The sequence below is a fragment of the Phyllostomus discolor genome, chromosome 1, assembly GCF_004126475.2.
Source record: "Phyllostomus discolor isolate MPI-MPIP mPhyDis1 chromosome 1, mPhyDis1.pri.v3, whole genome shotgun sequence".
Taxonomy (NCBI): Eukaryota; Metazoa; Chordata; class Mammalia; order Chiroptera; family Phyllostomidae; genus Phyllostomus; species Phyllostomus discolor.
The window spans coordinates 177,464,090-177,486,370 of record NC_040903.2 but is presented as its reverse complement, the minus strand read 5'-3'; the positions used below and the strand labels follow the sequence as shown (position 1 = coordinate 177,486,370).

General features: G+C 53.1%; 1 protein-coding gene across 2 annotated transcripts in view; it reads right to left on the bottom strand.

The window, feature by feature from the left end:
* Nucleotides 1-2,685: 2,685 nt before the first annotated feature.
* CORO2B (coronin 2B) overlaps nt 2,686-22,281 on the bottom strand; it is a 122,367-nt gene continuing 102,771 nt past the window's right edge. For both annotated transcript variants that reach the window (XM_028507693.2, XM_028507694.2), the window contains exons 4-12: nt 14,579-14,728; nt 13,787-13,951; nt 11,702-11,818; nt 11,478-11,582; nt 10,812-10,908; nt 8,979-9,091; nt 8,555-8,645; nt 8,215-8,354; nt 2,686-4,641 (exon numbers count right to left, since the gene is read on the bottom strand). In XM_028507693.2, coding sequence (XP_028363494.1) covers nt 4,510-4,641; nt 8,215-8,354; nt 8,555-8,645; nt 8,979-9,091; nt 10,812-10,908; nt 11,478-11,582; nt 11,702-11,818; nt 13,787-13,951; nt 14,579-14,728 — 1,110 coding nt within the window. In that variant the 3' untranslated portion in view covers nt 2,686-4,509. The remainder of the gene's footprint in view (nt 4,642-8,214; nt 8,355-8,554; nt 8,646-8,978; nt 9,092-10,811; nt 10,909-11,477; nt 11,583-11,701; nt 11,819-13,786; nt 13,952-14,578; nt 14,729-22,281) is intronic.

The following is a 22,281-nucleotide window of genomic DNA, read 5'->3' as shown; positions in this document are numbered from 1 at the left end:
AATGCTTAGCCCAAAGGGACTGTGGGCTGTGGGAGGGTTCCAGGCAGGGTGACGGCCAGGTAGGAGTACGGAGAGGCTGTGGAACTGGAGTGTCCTAACACTCCCCAGACCCAGCCCTGCAGGTGTTCCCTTTTTCCCTCTAAGGAGGGCTGACCCATTTGTGTTTGTTACCAAATTAAAATTCCAAGGGAAGTCAGGCTGCAGGTTGTTCCCAAGTAGAAACATACTGCACAGAACACAAGGCGCTTCTGCCAGCACCCCACACAGGGCCCTCTTCCCTCCCTGCACCGCAGGCCTGCAGTGCCCGGGCTGGCCAGCCCCGGGAGGACAAGGAGGGATGCGGCAGTGCTTCCTGCGGCCGAGGTGAGTGTCTGCTCCGGCTGCGTGCAGCAAGGCTGAGGGGTGGAGGCCTGGTGTGTAGAGGAGTGTTTTCATTATGAAGTCACTTCCCACAGTGAAGAAGCAGCAACGTTCTGTACGGTCCACTGGCAGTCTGGGATGTTTGCCCAGTACCAGGGGAGAGACTAAAAATGCCCAAGTCCATCTTGGGATCTCAGGAGGCTGGCTGGAAGAGAACCTGGGAGTCAGAAAATCCCACAACTGCCTATTCCATGCTGAACCAGGCAGAAGGCGAAGCTCATTCCAGCCTCCAGGGGCTCTTTGTCCCGCTAGGTGATGCGATGCCCATGGATGCACCCTTGGCCAGAGGCCCTCCAGGGCAGGCCTGATTCTTTCCTGTCGCTGGGTTCCTAGCACCCAGTACTGAGCAGATCCAGCTACCCAAGTCTGTTAGACTGGGCTGAAAATCCAAGTTGGTGTTGACGGGCAGGACAAGGGGTTCCAGGCATGCCCAGGAGGACCTCTTCTTAGAAGAGAAGGGTCTGGAGGTTAGTCTATGTCTCCACTGGAGAAAAGAGGGGAGCAAGCACCTGGTGGGGAACATGGCAGTAAGAACAGGCTCAAAGAGCCAGAGGGGACTTGCTGTCCTCCGTTGTTACAATAATCAAAGCAACGTGGTTGGCCAGGCAATGGCTAGATCAGCGTAACAGACTAGGCAGCATATGCTTTAGCATATGAAGGACTGAAAGACACACAGACATCCAATGAGGAATCATTCCTACTTAACAAATACAGTTGGGAAAATGGGCTACTTGGGGGGCAATTGTGTTTGGCCCTGACCGTAGACAATTTGCCATAATGAGTAATGATGGCAGAGCTGTCCAGTTGAGCTCAGAGCTGGGGATTGAATGGGACAGACACACAGGAGACAGATCACCTGGCCCAGTCGCCTGCTCCCTGAACCCAGGTGAGGGCAAGGATGGATGAGTGGGAAGCCCTAGTCAAGGAACTAGCTCCATCTCCCTCAGCGTCCCTAGGGAAAGGCAGCAGGACTCTCAATGATGCGGCACTTCTCTCAGGCCCGGGGCTTTATGAACTGATCTACAGCAGAAACTCCAGGGGTCTTTGTTTGAACTCGTGTTTGGCAAAAGCACTTCTGTGCACCAGACCCTGGAGGAAGCTGTCCTGCTGCTCCCTTCCCCCTGATACTCTTCTCCTTTACACCACTCGTGCTAGACCACGGGTGGTCTTGGGGATTTGTCCCAGTCTCCCAACTGCTGGTCTAATAGAAACGTATCAGACCAGGAAGGGCCTATAATGTTGTCTTATCCCCTCATTTTAGAGATGGAGAAAGTGAGGCTCAGCGAGAAGTGAGACTCAATGCCACACACCCAGTTAGAGGCAGAGCCGGGCCCGGGACAACCCCTCCCTGTGTCCGGTGTCTCACCTATGGCTCTGCTGCAGCCCTTTATTCATTTTCTCTCCAGCTCTCTTCTAAGACTTCCATTGCTTTCCTCTGGCTGTGTGGAGCTTTCTGTGGTGCCCATGCTGTGATGTGCCTGTCCACTTTGTGCCTGACAACTCTGTTCCATGACAACCCTGGCTTGGTGAGAGATGAGGGCGTCCCACTGTCCGGCAGCCCCTATCCAACAGCCCATGTCTGTGATGGGGCCCAGACCTCCCCCAGCACAAACTTGGCCCACAGCACAGAGACTGGCTGGAGACTGGGAGCCTGTGCCTTCTCTGGCTCATAAGATTCACATCCTTGTGTGGCTTCCCCACTATACCAGCTGAGCGACCTTGAGCATGTCACCGCACTGCACCTGACCCCTTTGTTGAAACCGGGAATAATATTAGAACATACATGAAGCTGCTGTGAATGAAGATCAAGAGTCAAGTACATGGAAGAGTGCTTTGTGAACTGTGAAATCATTCCCGTGTAAACGTTGGTGTCCCCCAGATCTTAACACAGGGCTAGATACAGAGCAGATGTCTACTGAGTAACTACAGAACTGTGGTTCCCAACTGAGGCTATTTTGACACCCCAGGGGACCTTGGGTAATGCCTGGAGACATTTCTGTTTATCACCACTGGGTAGGAGTTCCTATGGCATCGGATCAATAGAAGCTGGGGGCGATGCTGAACCCCATACAGTGCACATGGCAGCCCCACAGCAAAAATGATCTGGCCCCGAACGTCAATAGTGCTGAGGTTCAGAAGTCTTGCTGAGGTGGATGAAAGTGTGAAATTGCATCTGTAGAGACAGATGTGGTCTGTTGTCCCAGAAGGCAAAGGAGCTGTGGCTGGGGAGCTGGCCATCAAGATACTGTGGTGACCAGGAGCAGGTTTGGTAATTTGAAAACATTTTATTTCAATTCTATCCTTGGGAGGCAGCATAAATAATCACAGAAGACCACAAAGGTCAATGGGGAAGAAAAAAAAAGCGCAAGGAGTGTGGGGAGGAGGCAATGAGAGCTAACACTGTCCAGCTGCAGGGGTGGAGCGAGGGGGTGCTGCTGTAGCTGGCCGAGAGGGTGCGTGGTTCTTGGGGGAAACCGCGGGGGTCGGCGTCACCAGGAGGGGCTTGCGGAACCCTGGCCCCCTTGGTGGATGTTCGGCAGGGGGGCCACGGGAAAGGCAGGCGTGGGGCGTAATGTGTGCAGCAGATCCGAGCGAATGAGGGTAAGGAGGGCACCCATTTGGTTCCCAGGCCAGATCTCCCCCCCAAACTGTGGCGATTCTGTGAAGAACAGTGTTTATGGACACTGTGGGTTGTGGGAAATGGAGAAAAGGAGAGAAAAAAAGAAAATGTGTAGAAGACCAAAAGAAATGTGGCATCTCCAAAGAGTTCTGTGACCTCAGGCCATTCCTCGGTTTCTTCATCTACAGAATGGAACGAGTGCTCCCTACCTCCTGGAGCAGGTGAGACTCCGATGAGATCCGATGTACTGAAGGACTGTGTAAACTTTAAAGTGCTATGCCGACGTGTAGGGCTGTGGTCATTCTACAAGCGTAAGGCTGAAAGTGGCTGAGATAGTAGTGGTGAGAGACACACACAGAGCATCATCCACTTCGAGAAGCGAGTGGACCCCTGCTGTGCTTTCCTGGGGCCCAACCCCCCCTCCTCAGCCTCAGCTTCCAGGAGGAAGAGGCCTCATCTCAGAGGGAGTCCCCTGGGGGGAAATAGGACAGGGGGGCCAAGGGGGTGGAGGGGCACTGAGTGTGAGGGGCCTCAACTGGGCAGTGTGACACATTGGCACTACTGGTGTTGGGCAGACGGTAGAAGTGGCTTCCAGTTCTCATTCTCACGCATACTCGGGCACTGGGGAAGCCGCCGGGGGATTGGCATCTTGATGCAGTGGGAAGGGCCCTGGTCTGGGGTCTAGACACGCTAGGACCTGGGTCTACTGTTGACCTGTTGGGTGACTTAGCAAGTCACTTCGCCAGTGCAGCTCTCAGTTCTGGCATTTGTAAAACGGGGACACTGTTCCCTACCCTGCCTGCCTCACCAATTAAATGGGGAAGGGGTATTGCAAGAGCTTTGAAGAGACTCATGGGAAGGCAAGGGGTCATTATGGCCTTGGCGAGCAATCCTCTTAATTCCCTGAAGACAAGAGAGAGGGGGCAAGAGACAGAAAGGAGCGGGGCTGCTTGCAACCCTTGTCAGGTGACTCTGGCTTCCAGGGCCGCCGGGGGAGTGGGGGGAGGGGAGGGAGAACAGGTGATGCCTGCCATCCAGCCCTTACAGTGTGGTCCATCAGGGTGCTGTGAGCCCCAGCAGTGGGTGCTGAGAAGTCCTGGCAGCAGCCTCCTTTGCAAGGGAAAGTTCCAGTTCTAAGTCTACGGGGATCCTGGTTTCCTCCTCTGCTCCCTGGTGTGTGGAGACCACCCCTCAGGGAATCCATAGTCTTTGCCCAGCCAGGAAAGTGACAGGCAGGAAAAGGGGCTGCCAGCAGTGGGTCTCCAGGAGAGGCTGGGGCCTTTTATTGGCATGAGGTCAAGAGGTCAAAGATCAGCTTCCAGTTCTTGAGGTGGCAGGTGGGGCTCTCCTCCTCAGGCTCTCCCCCAGCTCCCCTCCTGGCTCTGTCTCTGGGGTCACAGGATAAGGGGAAGGTAAGAGACGAGTAGAAACAACGGAGAGATCGGCTTAGAAAGCAGCCCCACCGAGAGCTAACAGTTCTTGGGGCTGTTGCGTAAGTTCTTCAGTTCCAGCTGTAGCTGCCGAATGCGGATGTCCTTCTGGGCCAGCTCCTCTTTCAACCGCCGAATCTCGTCCTGCTGCCGGAAGAACATTCGGAGGAGCTGGGTGGACAGAGAGAGGGGGTCATGGCGGGGCCGGGAGAAAGGAGGTGAAAAGGTGATTTCCAGAGTGGGTACCCCCACCCCCTCCCCTCCTGAGATGTCCATTGTAGCCTCTGCCCACCTCCCCAAGACCTTCCACCACCCCACCCCGAGGTGTCCCAGATGACTGATGTCACCACAGCTCTCCTGTCCCCAGACTCAGCTCCCGACTCCTACTTTCCCTGTGAGGTGGAAAAAAGAGACGGACCTGCCCTGGGCCTGATTTGGGATCGCTGAGGAAGGGGGCAGTCCACACAGGCCATTTTCCCAAACATCCCAGCCTCACCCTTTAGGGGTTCAAACCTAACACTTTTAGTTACCATTCCAGGTGGAAACCTTTCTAAAATGTTTGCCTAAGGGGGCTCGGGATACAGAAACGGATCCGGCCTTTTTCCTGCTGACTAGGACTGCCACAGTTTGCGCCCATGGCTGGCGTGGGCACAGGCACAGGCACAGGCAGGCCCTCTCTTAGACGACCCCCTGGATTAAGCCGTCTCTCCGTTTCCTCTGCAGAACAGACGGACAGGTGCCCGCAGAACACTGAGGCCTGGAAGGCATGGCTCCTGGAGGATCCCCCCTCCTTGCCCCGACTTGAGTTGAAGGTTACCAACAAGCAGTTGGGATCATCCTCAAACTCCCTGGTGGGAGTCCTATTTGTTCTGGTAATTGCATAATGTGATTAAATAGGGTATAAACTGATGAAGCGTGAGTTCCAAAAAGCATGAGCAACAAAAAGACAGTTGCTGTTTCTATAAAACTAAGTTGAATGCTTTAGAAAAATCTTGGTAAAAGTGATGCTAAAAATGCTGCCGCTGAATGAGGTGCGGGTGACGTGCCACGAAACACTGGGGGGTTTTCTGTCTCTGGACTGTTGGGGCGGTTTCACGCACATCAGAACTTTTACACGTTTGTCAAAACTTAGGGAACTGCACACTACAAAGGATGGATGTTATTGTACATGAATTAAACCCCAGTGACGTTTCTTTTTAAAGAACTGGGGGAAACTTTGAAAAAACTAGGGCTTTGTTTCCAGATTGACTTTTAAGTTCTTGTTCTACGTAACAGAAATGAAACTGGAGGTGAAGTGCGATTTATTTGAGAAAAACACAGCCCAGCCCAGCCCAGCCCAGCCAGGGATGTCCTCAAAGAAACAGTCCTGCTTCGAAATGCGTTGAATGAATGAATGTATTTGTTTTAAATGAACGTGAGTGGTTTAAAGAATGCATACGTCATTTTTATGATTTCTTCTTTTAACTGACTTTTTTTTTAACCAACAGAACCGCCCTGGTTTTGTCTGAGGGAAGTACGTTATTTGCTCCTACATACTCCTGAGCCCTCCAAATTCTCAAAACTTCTTTGCATTATTGTTCAACGTTTGTTTAGAAAGGCCTTATTGGGGTGTAATTGACACTCCATAATTTCCCTTATTTTAAGTGTGCAATCCAGTGGTTTTTAGTGAAGCCCCCTAATGGGGGACTTCCCTAACGGGGACCCCCTTTCTAACAGGCTGCTTCCGACCTGCTGCGAAGACTAACACAGCGGGTAAAACCAGAGTCAGCAGGCCCTGAGCGACTCTCTTCCCAATGAGGACAGTGCACAGGCTTTAGTGTAGGGAGACTGGCATCTGTTCTGTCTGCTCAGGGACTCTTTACAATTTCCCTCCGACTCCTCAGTTCTGATTCATACGGACAGGTCGACAGCTAGGTGGTGTTCTCTTTCACTACCAGTCCGTGCTGCCTGTTGCACACCAGTGCCAGAACTGAGCTCAGGCTCCTGGTATGGCCCACGTGGGCTCGCAAAGCAATTCAGGTACTTCTACCTTTTCAGAGTACGTAAAAAAATTTTATTAGAAAATGCCTAATACATAAAAAGTAGAAAGATTAACACCATACATCTCCAAGTACTCATCAGCCAGCTTCAACAAATGACATATGTTACCGCTTTTCCTGCATGACATCTACCTATTCTTGGTATTAGCTCCTGCCCACTTCCCTGCACCACTCCACCCCAGGGGTTATTTTGAAGCAAATACTATTTATCACATGATTTCGACCAGCCCTAGAAATCTCAACATCTCTCTATAAGGGCACATAAACATACGGGATAATAATGACCAGTTTACCTGTCAATTCCACTTTAAAACTATGAGGTCCCAGAGGTCAGGAATAGCTTTATTTTTGTGAGTAACAGTGATAACCATGAGTTGTTGTGATAAGAAACCTCTAGATGCCCCCCACCCCACATTATCCCCTGCCCTCATGGTGGACTGGACCTAGCGATTTGCTTCGAACGAATAGTATATGGCAAGAGTAATGAGATGTCTTTTCCAAGGTCAAGTTACAAAAAGACTGGTGTCCCATCTAGGACACCCTCTCTTCCTCACTCCGAGGGAAGCCGGTTGCCATGTTGTGAGTTGCCCTATGGAGAGGTCCACAGGGCAAGGGCCCGAGCTGGGGAGCACCTCTGGCCGACAGCCCACGAGGAATGGAGACCCTCAGTCCAACAACCTGGGAGGAAACGAGTCCTGCCAGCAACCACGTGAGTGAACTTGGAAGCAGTTGAGTCTTCAGATGTGACTGCAGCCTTGGCTGACACTTCACACCCTGGTGAGATCCCTTGAGCCACAGGCACCCATAGACACTATGAGATAATGAATGTTCGTGGGTTTAAGTCACTAGATTTTAGGGTAATCTGATACACGGCAATAGACAACTAATACAGTCAGCTTCTTTGAGCACTTAGTGTGAGCCAGGAAGAGTGTAGACACTTAAAGACAGAGTATCTCTCTCTTGCTCCCAGCACTTCATATCCCCATTTTACCACGAGCAAATGGACTTGGGTCAGGAAACTTGCTCAGGCAGAGCCAGGAAGTGGGAGAGCCAGGACTCAAATGCAGGTGGGTCTACGCAGCTATCTGTGCCTCAGCTGCATCAAGCCAAGTGCCTGGCACACGGTAGGCATTCTGCGAGTCCTGGCTGAGCTGAGCTGTTTGGCACCGGAGACTGAGGGTAGGGTTGGAAAGAGGAGCCTTCGGGGGCAGGGACAAGGCCCAGCTAAGGCTGCCCCTGAAGGCTCCCACTGCAAATAGCACAAAGACCATTTCCATAAACATCCAGCCTCTTCCACAAAACAGGAAACCGTGAGATCTCATCAGTGCTACAAGGCCAGGAAGGAAGGCAGTGCTGGAATGCACGAGGCTGGCTTTCCTCTGTGAGGCAGGAATTTATATCTCCTGTAACACCAAGTGACAGCGACATTCTGGAGTGGATGCATGAGGAGACTGTGAATTCATATGTAACTGTGTGGGTTAGTGAATTTGAAGGTTGGAGGAGGGGCATCAATATCCCTATGATATCCCAGCCTCTCCTTATCGGGGTCAGGGCAATGGAAGCCAACAGCAGGCTACTTAGGGCATTTGTCACAGAAAGAAAAAGGCCTCAGAATGGAGCTGGTTTGAAGGCCTGCAGCCCATAGTTGAAACGTCAAGATCTCACTCTTCCAGGGCCTGTGGAGGACAGAACTTCTATTCCTTACCTCGTTTTCTGTCCTGGGTGGGACATTTTCTAATAAATCTATTCCATTGACCACAACGCTCTTCTTTTCTTTGATGGGAGCCTTAAATACCATTTTCGAGGACTTCTTGTAGCCTTCTTTCAAAGACATCAGCACGGGATCTAAGGAAGGCAAGGGACGCATTGACAACTGATGCACTGTCAAGTGACGGTCTTTCATTTACCCCACGCCTGACAGTTGGCCAAGGGCGAGGCAAAGTCCCAGCAGGAGCATGTGCGGGGGACATGGGGTGGGCCAGACCGAAGGCAAAGCTCACACAGTCTTAGCCTCTTTGGTGAAGCCCGCCCATAACAGTACTTACCTCGGTTGATGCCTCCCAGCCATTCATCGGGGGTCAGAGCTGGCTCCGTGCCTGGCGTCATGGGGTAAATGTCTTCCTGGTAGGAATCCGACTACAGTGGGGGGAGCAGAAGAGGGAACAGATGGGGGGCTGCTGAGAAAAGCCCTGCTCTCCAGTCAGACTTTTCTCCTTGCTGACCTCCAACCATGCTCCCTGCCCTCCTGCCTTCGAGCCTTTGCACTCACAGCGTCTCCCACTTGGAATTCCCACCCTGAGCTCGTTAGCAGACAGAACTGTCCCCACCTTGGCGTGTCCTCCATTCCCCACCCCGGCCAGTCCACAGGAAAAGGGCTCCTTCTTCTGGGCTCCTCAAGGCTTCCAGTCAGTGGAGAGCAGGCTAGGATTTGATACGGGGCCCTTGGGAGCCCTGTCCAGCCCCACTCACCCTCCGGGGCACGATCATGGAGATGGGCTCGATCAGGCCCTTAAGAGTCACCAGCTTGTAGAAGCGGAACACCTCGCAAGCCGACACATCCAGCCCGTGCTTGGGCATGACCCCTGTGGACAGGCACACGTGGTTCCCTGGGGCCCGGGGGATGCCCCCCTGGTGTCTCTCTTCTGTGATGTCCCCAGCCAGGGGAAAGACCCCGGAGGAGCACTAGCTTTGGAGCAATGACCCATGCAGAGGGCAGGGGTGGGCTGAGGGCTTCTTGAGTCAGTTCTGTCTCTGCGGGGTAACTACTCAAGCCCTGTGGGCCAGACCTGCCTCACCCAAGTGCATGACTTAGAAGTGGGGCCATGCAGAACTGGAAGAGGCTGCAGAAATATTGAGATTGAATCCATTCTTTTTATAGATGAGACTCTTAAGGGTCAGAAGGGAAGGGGCTTGCCCAAAGTCAAAGAATATTGTCACCAAAAAGTCACAGAGCCCATCACCTTCTGAAATGAACTGGCTTTTTAAAGCATTGGTGTCCTTGGTCCTCAGAGAGAAAGTGGGAAAAAACCCTTTCCCATGCCCCTCCCCCTCACCCGGAGGTTGAAGTGCAGCTGGACTGCTGTTCTGTCACAGTCCTAGGACTGAGCGCATATGCGCGTGCATGTGCGCACGTATTGTCTGTGACTGTGCTTCAGCCACACGGTCCCTAGTGGCTGCATCTACTGATCGCCTACTGAGGGAGCAGTGCAGTGTGGTGTCAGGAACACAAGCTGGGGGGTAGGACAGACCACGGTTCTAATCCTGGCTCTGCCCCTCTTTATGACTGGGAGTCCTTGGGCAGATGATGACCTCTCTGAGCTTCAGGGACCTTAACTGGCTAGTGGAGGAAGGTAGCAGCCCCTCATGCGATGGTCAGGGGGCTGAGTGTGAAGAAGCTCATGAACTGCTCAGTGTGGTGAAAAGCACATAACATGTTCCTTTCTCCATGATGTGAATGTGAGTTAAGTTCTACCTCCCCTCAGCTGGAATGGAAGACTGCTCTTCCAGATAAGGGAGTCCCAGGAGCTGGGGTCGGGGGAAGTGGTGTAGGTACCAAAGAGGGATCTGGCTCTGCCACTTAACGGCTACGTGATCTGCCTGGGGCAACTTACTTAGCAACTCCGAACCTTCGAAAGCGTCCGGTTCATGGTAATGGCTCAACAGTGGCCACAGGTGAGGAGAATGAGAAATGGGTACCCTTGGTCCGCCCTCTGCCTCCTCTCCTCCCCAAGTCCTGCTGGCCCTGTTTCTGCACATCTCCTGGATTCCTCCTCCTCTCCCATTGTCATGCCATCCCCCTAGCTACCCTCATATCTTGCCTAGAAATCCACAGTGGCCTCCTCCCTGCCCTTTCAAAATCCATGTCCCCAAACCCACTCTCCCTGCAGAAGCCAGAGCAATCTTCAAGTAAACTTTCAGATCAAATCACCTTGTCTTCTCTCCTATTCACCCACCCACGAGAAAGAAAACCCTCCAATGTGAGAACCATGTTGGGCCTCAGCCTCCCCCTCTGCAAACAAGAATGAGGACACAGTCACACCCCTGTGGGCTGCTGTTGGCCGGAGATGGTGAAGGATGCCCAACACCGTGTACGGATGAGCCGGTCAAGTGGGTGCTGACTGGTGGCTGAAGGCCAGCAGGCTGACCTTCACAGGGGCAGTACCTGCAGGTTCTATTCTGCCTTGCCCATGGGCCGAGGCCTTCTGAGTCTGACAGTTTATTGGGGATGGGGGGTAACCCACGAACCAAATGTCCAGTCTCTTGTTCTACAGTCTGACAGGCACGCGGTGTCTGACTCCTTACCGAGGCCCTTTTGCGGGGCTGGAGAGCGGAACTCCATGAGGTAACTCAGGTAGGGCTTCTCCGTGCTGATCTCATAGTACCGGATGTTTCCATCACCCTGTGGGCACGGGGAGAGACAGGTGAGGAAGACAGAGGGGGGGGGGAGGACTGAGTAGCCCTGGTCCAGGGGTCTGCTAAAGACAGCTTCTGCTGTGCCTCCAAGGTGGTCAAAGGCCAGGGAGGCCTGGCCTTTAGGGCCCTGGTGGGCTTGCCTGCCACAGGGGACTCGCCGGGGGTGATGGTGGCGGCGCTGCTGCTGCTGGTGTGTGTGTAGAATAGGATGCTTTTCTGACCCAACAAGGCCACATTTGTCAGGGATCTCCTGGCAGGCGCCTCAAACTCCATCATTAGTCACAGTCTTCTACACTTTAGGCTCAGATCCTTATTCCAATGTAAAACCCTCTCCAATTCACCTCTGAAGGAATTCTTAGCCATTGACACTTCAGTAAGAATAAGTGTCAGGCGTGAGGGTAGGTGTCAATGGAAGAGAGTGAGACCCAGGTTGGATTAGGCAAAGGCCCAAGAGGGTAGGCTGGCCCTTCTTAGGAGAGTAGGGCAGGAGCAGAGGCGCGATGAGGGCAGGGGTCTCCCACAGGCTGCCCCAGGCCCTCCCTCACCCTCCACTACCTTTCCAGCCAGGTACAGCATGTGGGTGTCGGCATCATAGAAGGGGAACAGGAGGCCGGAGAGCCCGTCAATTTCTTCCTCAATCAGAGGCATGGACAGGTCCTCCTGTGCGGAGGGGGCCAGGATCAGCTTATGTCCAGGGAGGACGGCACCTTCCCAAACCCCAGCACAGTCCCCAGAGCTACCACCCTTGTATGCCACCACCCAGCCTCCCTGCCGCTGACCTGGTCCCAGAGGGCAATCTGTCTTGTGTTCCACCTGGAGACCCCTGTCGTGAGAAGCCGCTTCATGTTCCCCAGGAACACCACCCGGTTCACTCTGTGGTTTTTGCAGTTGGCCTCCTGGGGGAACAGAAAGAGTTGGTGAGCCAGGGCCCAGGCACTGGGGTCCTGTAGTGGGCTGAACAGTGGCCCCCAGAAGATACATCCATGTTTTAATCCCTGGAACCTGGGGATGTTTCCGTATTTGGAAAAGAGACTTGGCAGATGTAATGTTAAGGGCCTTGAGATAGATAGGGGGATCCCTGGATTATCCAAGTGGGCCCTAAATGCTGTCACAAGAGCCCTTAGAACAGGCACAAGGAGGCTGCAGACACAGAGAAGAGAAGGTGACGTGACTGTGGAGGCAAAGCTTGGAGAGATGTGACCACAAGCCAAGGAAGCCGGCAGCCATCAGGAGGTGGAGGAGGCAGGGAAGGATTCTCCCCCGCCACTTCGGGAGGGAGTGTGGCCCTGCGGACAGAACTCTGGTCTCCAGAACTGGGAGAGAATCCATTGCTGTTGTGAGCCGCCCAAGTGTGGTAATTTGCTACAGCAGCCCCAGGAAACACATACAGGGGCGGAGGGGTGGTGGAGCCCTGAGACTGGGACGTGGGCCTCTCTGCCTTGTCCCAGAGGGGGCGGGGGCAGGACAGTGGGGAACTAACACTGAACCAGCCCCGGGCAGGGCCTGCAATGCACCAGGTGCCAGGTGTTCTCAGCAGGGTTTTCCTTTTAACCTGCACAGTAATACTACTGGCAGGAGCCTCAGAGGATGAGGAACCTGAGGCTCAGGAGGACAGGGGCTCACCCTGGTTCACTGTCTCATGACCCACTTCACCAGGGGCTCCTACAAGGCTGTCCTCTGCCTCCTCTCCTGCCTCCCAACTCATGACACTTCCTTTTCCTGCCAATACACAACGGTCCTCTGCCAGCATGAGTCAGCATCAGGCAGAAAACAGAGGCTGGTGAGCAGCGCAAAGACCCAGGCTGGCGTCACTTGCTCTGGATTTCAGTCCCAAGTTCTGCCAGAAAGAGTGTAACCTGGGAGGAGCCCCTCACCCTCTCTGGGCTCATGCCCACGGCTGCGAGGTGGAGGCTGGGTTTTCGGCTCTCTGACACCTTTTTCTGTTCAGCATGGGCTCTTGGGTCCATCTGGCTGGGACTGGATTCCAACTCCTCCCTGACCATGACATTCAAATCTCTACCTTCTCCAAGACTCAGAGTTCCCATGTGCAAAATGGGGAGAGTCAGGGGACCCGCCTCAGAGGACTGTCATGAACACTAAACAAGGGAACGAGGTGGGGCCCGTGGCCTACCACATGCCGCGCAGCGAGTTCTGGGTACGTGCCGCCAGTGGTGCTAGTGCCTGGGGAGCTCCTGTTTGCAGAAGTACTAGCGGACGCCTCTCTGGCCTCACGGCAGTGGACTCCTCCGAGATGCACACAACCAGGTCACCCCCAGCCTTTTCTAGTGTAGTAGGTAAATCTCAAATTCAACCCAAATTTTCTGTCCCACTCAGTGACTGGCATGCCTCAGGGGCTCAGGGAATGTTAATTTCCTATTCCCAAATGACATCTCCTTCCTCCTTCACTGTCAAGACCCAGGAGACTAAAAAATCAAAACTGAGTTAAGTTCACTATCTACCTCCCCACTTGGAGCTGTCCCTGGGCTGGCAGCCTCAGCCATTTCTGCCAGGCTTGTCCCACACTGGTGGCCGGGCAGTGATGCCAAATCCCCTCCTCCTGTGCCCATGATGAGGCTCACCGTCAATACCCAAGGGTTCATGTGCTGAAGGGTGTCGCCAGCTCAGCCCCCAGAGCAGGCCAGAAGGATCCCATCTGGGGAGCGGGTGCAGTGGACAAGAAAGGGTTCTAAAGCCCCTCCCCACCGAAAACAGGGCAGGGTTCCCGTGAGCCGAGAAGGGCCCAGAACCTGACGGTCAGCAGAGGTGCTGGCCAGATGCATGGGAGAGGGGGGCTGGCTTGGCCTTTCCCTGGTCCTGGCTGAAAGCTGAGCCCCTTCCTTTCCCCTCAAAAAATGGGGCTTCACCTGCAGAACACGGCCGGAGCGCGGCTCAATCACGCGCAGCTTCTTGTCCTTGCACGTTGTGGTGAGCAGGCTGCCGTCAGTGTTGAAGGACATGCAGAGGATCACGTCCGAGTGGCAGTCGATCATCTTCACAGGCTCACCCACGTCCAGGTTCCAGATGAGGACCTGGGACAGCAGACGAGCAGGAGTCAGGGTCAGCCCTGCTGCTGCTGTCACAGGGCGCCTGTCCCCGTTCCACACCCGATGGTCCTGGGGGAGATGCCTGTGCAGGGTCGGGGAGTGCTGGGATGAAGGATGCTGTTGTTGAGTTCTGTATGAACAGCTGACGTGTCCCTGTCACACAGATCCACCACTACCCTCGGGCAGACCCCATCTCCAGCCTGGGCTCAAGTTTCTGCAAGTAGCAAGAAGGGTAAATGTTCCCTGCCAAGTTCCAGAGGCTGGCACACCTCTTTTGAGGGCCTGCCTGGGTGTGGGAGCTGGGGCGCCATTCTCTTCCCTCCAGCAGCTCCGGTTGCTCCCTTTTCTCCCACCAGGAGAGTGTGGGCACGGAGTGGCATTCATTTCCAGTCCATCAGCGCCAGAGAAGGCAGTACAGATGCCTCCAGCCTCTGTGGACCCCAGGAATGATGGGGTGCACAGGAGATGCGCAGTTGTGTGTAGTGAATGAAGAAATGAACAGATGAGACAAGACTGGTTAACATGCTCAGGAAAGTAACAGTGCTTCTTACAGGCCCCCAAAGGCGCCCTTCTCTCTCCTCCCGCATGCCCTCCGCCTGCCGGCCTCCCTACCTTATAGTCATAGCCGGCACTGAACAGGATGTTGTTGGTGGTGGGGTGCCACTCCACCAGCCCCACACGCCGGCTGTGCCCATGCAGCTCCAGGAGAGCCTCCGTCATGTTCCGCTTCAGCCCGCCCTCGGGGATCTCCCAGATGCGCACCTGCAGGGGAAAGGAGGGTCCAAGCCACGTGGGCAGGGCAGAGGGAGACGCCGATGGCCTCTCCCTCTGACATCAGGCTTTCTGAGACCTGCCTGGTGAGGCACCCCACGGCCAGGGTGGGGGACAGAGCTGATCGAAGCCTGCACAGAGGTTCAAGGGTGTGATTCGAGAGGGAAGAGGCCATCTCCTCTCTTCCTTTGGGAGGGTTTTCTCTGAGAACTCTCTGCAGACCTCAGCAACTATTATCACCGGCGTGTTCTTGTTATGGACTAGCCAGGCCCAGAGACCCACACGTTGATAGCTCTGAGCCAGTGTTGAATTAAAAAGCCTGTCTCTGCTTCTCTTCCCACACCCTTCTGAGAGATCTGCCTTCAGCCCCAGCTCTTCTGATTGTACCATGTGGCCTCGTCCCCCACTCTGTCTCCAACCCAGGGTGGACACCTGAGCAGCAGGGAACCCTTCTAGGAGGCTGGGAAGTCCAGAGTCTCCCCTGAGGTAGGATGAACTGAGGAGCAAAGATCCTGATTAGGTGTTGGAGCCTGAGCTGAAGAGACGGGCAGAGCCTGGAGGCAGCTGCTATTTCTAGGCTCACGGGTGCTGATGGAAAAGCAGAAAAAGATGATCTGCAGAGAGGGGGAGGGGACTCACAGAGAAGCAGAGAAAAGAGACCACACCCCCAAGGATTTACAGCTGCCCTGGGGGGCTTGTTTTTCAAGCCAAGCAGGCTGTGCAGAGTTTCAACTGTTTCATCTATAGGTGGGGGGAGGGGGTAGGGGGGGATCTTTGCCTGGCCCGCCTACTGGCAGAATAAAAGAGATACTGCTTGTAAAAGTTGGTAAACTGTCAAATTCTCTGCAGTACTAAGGATTACAATTCTTGTTCTCATTGTTGTATCAGCATCATTAATGCTGTTTATTACAATCCGACTGGTGAAGAGAAAGAACTCTTGTGACTAGAATTTAGGACACTTTAAAAACAAACCTTTTGAAAATCTGAGCTCCACCCTTGCTAGTAAGGGGAAAAACAGGGAAAACAGCTCTGAGGTACCACTTAAATCTTCTTAAACAGCCAACTGAAAAACAAAGCCAGTGTTGGCAGCTTCCACCCTAGTGTTGGTAGGGTCATAAATCAGAGTCATCTTCTGGAAGCCATTTGGCCACTTTCAGTAGGAACCATAAAGATATTTGTGTGATATTCTTTGACTTAGTGATTTCACTCTTAAAATCCAATATAAGCAAAAATCTTTATGTATGGTAACATCATCAATACAGACAATTTAGAAACACTCTAATGACCAACCTGAGGGGAACTATTTAATATGTCACATCAGTGTGGAGTATTAGCGGCTCAATTACAATTCTGAAGGCTCTGAATAAACAGCATGTAACGGAAAGCCAGTTCCAGGCAGTCTCAAGGACAGGGGAGCGAAGCTGGGAACTGGGGGTGCTCCGAAGGGAACTCCCTTGGCAGGCTGCCCTCCTCGGCGCTTTCCCCTCCGACTACAGAAATATTCCCCACTCGCGCGTCCCCCTGAAGACCCGGCTCTGCTCTGCATGTGCAGGTGTGGGAGCCATCAGGGAGACAAAGGCAGGGCCAGTCGAGGACTGGGGGCACCCTTAGGTGTACCGTTCTCTGTTTCAAAACCACACTTGAGAAAAAGTTAATAATTGGAGGACAGTTGAGTGTTTCCCCATCCTCTCTGTCATCCCCTCGGTTACTCCAGCTCTCCAGCAAAGCCCGGCACTCCCAAAGAGCCCTGCATGGCGGCAGGCCTGGGGGAGGGAGGTGACACAAACGGTTGGCCCTGTGTGAGCGCCTTCTGGGATGAAATCCGATCTGGGAGTGGTGGGAGGATGGAGCGGGGGCCCCAGGTGGACGACTCAGTAGTTGCTGAGAAGACACATTACTCTTGTCCCCAAATGTACCAGAGGAAGGTGACCCTTGAAGAGAGGAGACTAATGTTTGTGTTAGACACACACACACATGCACACACACACCACAGAGCATATGCATAACATACCACACACACACATTTCTTACTTTTTTACCCAAAGGAATGTTATTATTATACATGTACTTCTACAGCTTGCTTTTCTCATGTAACAGCAGATGGGGGCATCTTTCCACACCACTACATATGATCTACCTTTATCTTTTTAAGTGGCCAGAGGGATGTTTGTTGGATGGTTGTGCCACGGTGGATTTAGTCAACCCCTAACGATGAACACCTGGCTTTTGCCCACTTTTCCACGGTCACCATTCAGTCTCTGACGACAGCCCGGGATTACCAGCCTGTGCATGGGTGTGGGCATTTCTATAGGACACATGCTTAGAAGTGTTTCATTATAGTTACTGTAAACTTGGTTACCCCAAACTGTTCCGGTTTTCTCCAACACACTCTGCTTCTTTACTTATGCCTCTAAAATTGTATTGTCAAAACTGGATTTTGCCCATTGGATCAAAAGTGCCACCTCACTGTTGTTTGGATTTGCATTTCTTTGATTCTTAGAAACGCGAGTCTTTTTCCCTGTCTATTGGCCACCGTTGTTTGCAGTTGGGAAGCTTGAGAAGCTTTCAGACTCCAGGGGAGGAGACTCGGAGGGGAGAATGACGGCCAGTGTGGAGCATGTGGGAGGAAGGGTCCTGCCTGTGGATAGCTCACACTGCCTCTCCAGGACGGCAGACGTGGACACAAGGTCAGTCAGCGCGTAAGTGCTGACTGAGGCAGGAGAGCGGCCTCTGGTCTTTGAGGGAGATCTTTGAAAGAGAGTTGAGCCTCTTTACTTCCACACCCCCGTCTTATGAGCCAGGCCCTGGCCGGCCAACAGGATGGGTGCTGAGCTAGCCCGGTGCCTGCCCTTGAGCAGCGTACAGCAGGGCTGATGCACTAGAGCACCCACCAGGGTGCAGAGTGGGGGGAACCTTGAATCCAGTCTTGCAGGTGATGGGTGGGAGGGTTGGGTAGAAGCAGGGTTAAAGAAGGGGATGTCAACGCAGGTTTGAAAAGACAGGTTGGCCCTGGCCGGTAGCTCAGTTGGTTGGAGTGTCGTCCCCACACGTTAAGGCTGTGGGTTCAATCCCCAGTCAAGGCACATACAAGAATCAAACAATGAATGCATAAATAAGTGGAAAATAAAAATCGATGTTTCTCCCCCTCTCTCAAATCAATTACAAAAAACAGGTTGGGCTGTGGGGAAGGGTGGGGAGACGGGAAAACGATCCGTGTGTGTGGGTTCGGGCACAGTGCCGGGGAGACTGCAGGTTGGCCAGCCTGGCTGGTGTGTGGCAGGCCGGCAGCTGGCAAAGGAGGACAGAGGCCGAGTGTGGCACACCTGGTCGCTGAGGCTCAAAAGAGTGCTGCTTGGGTGGAATCTCAGAAAAATTCCTTTCTCAGAACAGCCTAGTTCCTGAGTAGCCAGCTAACCAGCTAACAGAGAGGGGAAGCTGTGAAGCGAGGGTTCACCCAGGCTCTAATCCCATTGACTAGTTGGATGACCTTGGCCAAGCCAGTTAACCTCTCTGAGGCTCACGCTCCTCATCTAGAGGATGAATTGAGATGTGTGCACCTTTTAAAGGTATGTGAGTTGGAGTAAACTGGGCTCAGAGGCCTTTCAAGTCTGAGCCTTGGTTTGGGTGACAGCTCCGCCTAGAAACCGACTGGCTTAGCCAAGAGGGCGGGGAGGGCAGGTTGAGCCCACACCCAGGCTCAGCCCCAGACCAGGTCCACATCCTGTGGCATAAAGGGCTCCAAGGGAGACGCCACCAGCTGTTTTCACCAATAACTGCTGGAGTAGCATCCCAGGTTGGGCTGGGGGACCCTGATGAAAAATGTCCCAGGGGGGAAAGAGGTGCCTTACCTTATCCCCATATGGTATCAGCCACTCCCCCCACCCAGGGCCAAGTTTTCCATGCACACATTGAGTATGTGGGAGTTGATCTTCCAAACCGTTCTGCTGTTGACGTCATTGAATGTGTCTCTGGGGGAAGAGACTAACTCTGTTCGATCCACCACTACTGCAAAGAGTTCGGTCACATGCTCTAGTTGCTAAGAGGAGGAGCTGAAGTTCACAGTGGGTCTAATAGCTGGAAAAGGAATTCCAATCCCTTAGTATTCAAGGGATTTGCTGGAGGAAAAGAATGGATGGGTGTGGGAGGAACACGGTGGGTCTGCCCAGAAGTTGCTCTGGGAGCTTACTTCAATTGAACAGGAAAGCCAACCGGGTCTGCCAAACCGGATTTCTGAAAGAAATGGGAGGGGAACGTGGCAGAAGCATTCTCTCTAGCAAGCCAGCTGTGCTGAGGCCGTCCCCTTCCTAGGTCCCTGGGTCAGAGCCCTGTTTATCTCAGTTATAGTCATCTAACAAAATATGCTCAGTCCCTCCCTGTGTCACACACTTTAGACACCAGGGTGTGGTTCTTGGTTTCAAGTAGCTCACCCACTCATGAGGGAGACAGCAAACACGTGCAGACAAGGCTAAGGCACGGCAGCTGATAAGGGCTGTTACCAGAGCTGCAAAACCAGTGTCTCTGTGCACGGGGGAGGGAGAAGCTGGCTGGCAGAGAGAGCTTTGTGGTCTGACAAGTTCCACTGAAATGCAGGCTATGAGCCCTGGCTGGTGTGGCTCAGAGGACTGAGCTTCGGCCTGAGCACCACAGGGTCGCTTGTTTGATTCCCAGTCAGGGCACAGGCCTGGGTTTCGGGCCAGGTCCCTGGTAGGGGGCATGCGAGAGGCAACCACACATTGATGTTTCGCTCTTTCTCCCCGACTTTCCCTCTGTCTAAAAATAAATAAAATCTAAAAAAATCACTGAAATTAACACAATTCATATTAAAAAAAGAAATCCAGGCTCTGAACTTACTGGCTGTGAGACTTCAGCCAAGTCACTTCGCCTCTGTCAGCCTCAGCCTTCTCATCTGTGAGAACAATTACGCCTCGCATTATAGTTGCTGTGAAGACTAAGTAAAGATAAAATCTGTGTCCTACCAAGTAGATTACTAAGCACTTAATAGTACTTTGCTTAATATTAAAAATCATAATTTTTTACGTAGGTCAAGTTTTACGTAGGTCAAGTTTTAGATGCAATTTATATTTTTCATGGCACTTTGCCGAACCCTGTGTAGTAGTCAATGTGTACGGTATAAAGTTGGTCTCCGTTCTACAGAATGCAGCACACATGTTCCCTGTTTAAAATAACAATGTGATTATGAAGGTGTCTGGTTGGGCCTCTCTCTGCTTTTGACAAATTGAGGGCCGGGGCTGCTGAGGAGGAGGGCCTCTGACGACACCACTCCCGCGGGCAAGAACGTGCGGTGTCTGGGGCCTGCTTGTCGCACAGCTACTGCACACAGTCAGCACTTACTGCCCAGGTCTGTGGTATAGCAGCCCGGAGAAGGAGCTCAGGTGCACCCTGGTCCTGAGCAGCTGAGAGATATAGATACTCAGTACTCCAACTCCTTAGTACTTACATATTAAAAGCACTCTATTTGGAGCAGTGTGGGGAGAAACAGGAAAGTATACGATATGGGTCGTGCCCTCTGGAAGCATCTGATGTGGCTACACTACATGGCACAGACACCGGCCCTAGGATTTGCATCCCGCCCCTCTGCGGATACAACGCCTGGGTCCGTGATCATGGCAACTCTCATGTCTTCTGCAATGAGAAGAGAGAACCGTGAGGGTCTTGCTCAGAGCCAGGAGGCTCCTGGGACTCTCACCTCCCCTCATTTCTTGCCAATTATTCTGTTTACTACTAGAAGCTGAGTGGATCATCACTCATCTAAACAAGAGGGAGAATCTCAAAGTCTACCTTCATGTTGGTATCTTCTGACCTCCTAACTGTTTCCCAAAGTGAGAAACAAGTCACTTCAAACCCAGGGAGGTGCAAGAGGCCACCTGAGGGCCCAGAGGGAGGCACGGCAGAACATCTGCTGCTGACGGTCTCATGCGGTGGCTGCCGCAGGTTTAAATGAAACAGTAAATGTGGAGCCAGACACATGGAGGATATGTGCTACCTATTATTGTTATTATTGCTGCTATTATTGTTATCATCGTTATTATTTTCATTGATGATTACTCTTACTTACACAGATAAGGAAATGAGGCACAGAGAGGTCAGGAAACATGCCGTGGGCTGCACAGCCAGGAAGGGAGGAGCTGAGATTCCAACACAGGCTTGGAATCAGGCAAACGACCCTCTTCCTCTCTTCCGCATCCCTGCCCTTGCCCGATCCCTTCCTTCTCCCCTGGCTGGGATCTGACGACCTGGGTAGGGCATGGTCTGTCCTTCTGCTCATCTATTCTAGGAAGAAGGCGCAGCTCCCTGGCCCCAAGTATCTAGAAATCACCCTTCCCAGGGAGCAGACAACCAGCGAGGCTTCCCACTGGATGGTCGACTCATGGGTGGGGTCTTTTAATTACCGTCCTTTCTCCAGGGTAAGGAACTGTGAGTGCCTGATGCGTAATAGGCACCCAAGACACACTTGCTGCATGCGTGAATCACTGGAAAAACCTGAGACAGCCCAGAGGTCATCAGGAGGTGCAGCAATGAGTCACCCTGACTTGGGGTGAGTGAGCTGGCCCCTGGCCCTTCCTGCAGTTGGTGGTGGACGACGGGATAGAGGAGAAATCACGCTGATTTGGAAGAGGGGCCTGGTGCGGGGGTGAATTTCTTTCCTGGGTTTTGAGCTCAGCATCCAGCTTAGTCCTCCTGGAAAACTAGTGAAGCGAGGCCTACCTGGGGGCTCAGTGAGCAGAGTGAGATGTAGTAGAAAGAGCGTGTACTGGGTGTCTGACTTCCAGCCCTCTGGTCACCCCTCACTGGGCAAGTCATTTAAACTCTTTGGTCCCCACTAAGCCTAAGGCTAAGAAAGTAGCAGTTAATGTTTATGGAGTTCTTAGTAGCCACGAAACACCTTTATATTCATGTGGTTCTCATGATTGAGAACCAATATGGTTCCCAATTTACGGCAGGGCAACTGGTACGTGGGAAGGTAAAGGAACAGGCCCAAGGTCGCGCATCTGGAGGCTGGCAGAACCATGGCTTGAGCCCAGGCCTGTGGCCTCCAGGGCCTGGCTGCTTGACACAGGAGCCACACCGCCAGTGTCTCCGTGGCTGCGCAGTGGATCGGTGAGGCCTCTTGGGGCTACTGCCCTTCCATCTCTAAGAAGAGTGTATTACTCCCTCCCAGCTCCAAGAGGTATTGATTCTCAAGTGCGTAGGACGGCAGGGTGGTGGGTGTCTTCCGGCTGCTTCTGGCAGAGCCCCATCCTACCCCTAGCCCATTGTCTCTGAGGTGGGGTGGCTGAGGGCAGCCGCTGGATGGAGGAGCAAAGGGACAGAAGGTGAAGGAAAGATATTGAGCTCAGCCCACCAGGGAGCAGGCCTCCCTCCCTCTCCCTCCTCCTCCACTCTCCCGAGACCACCCCCTCCTCTCCTTGAGAGGTCAGAAAACTCTCCCTTCTTTCCCCCCTTAAGGAGGGGAAGGGTCTAGTCAAGGAACTTGTATAAAGAACCCATGGTCAAGAACAACAGGGTGGGGATTGACCATGGGA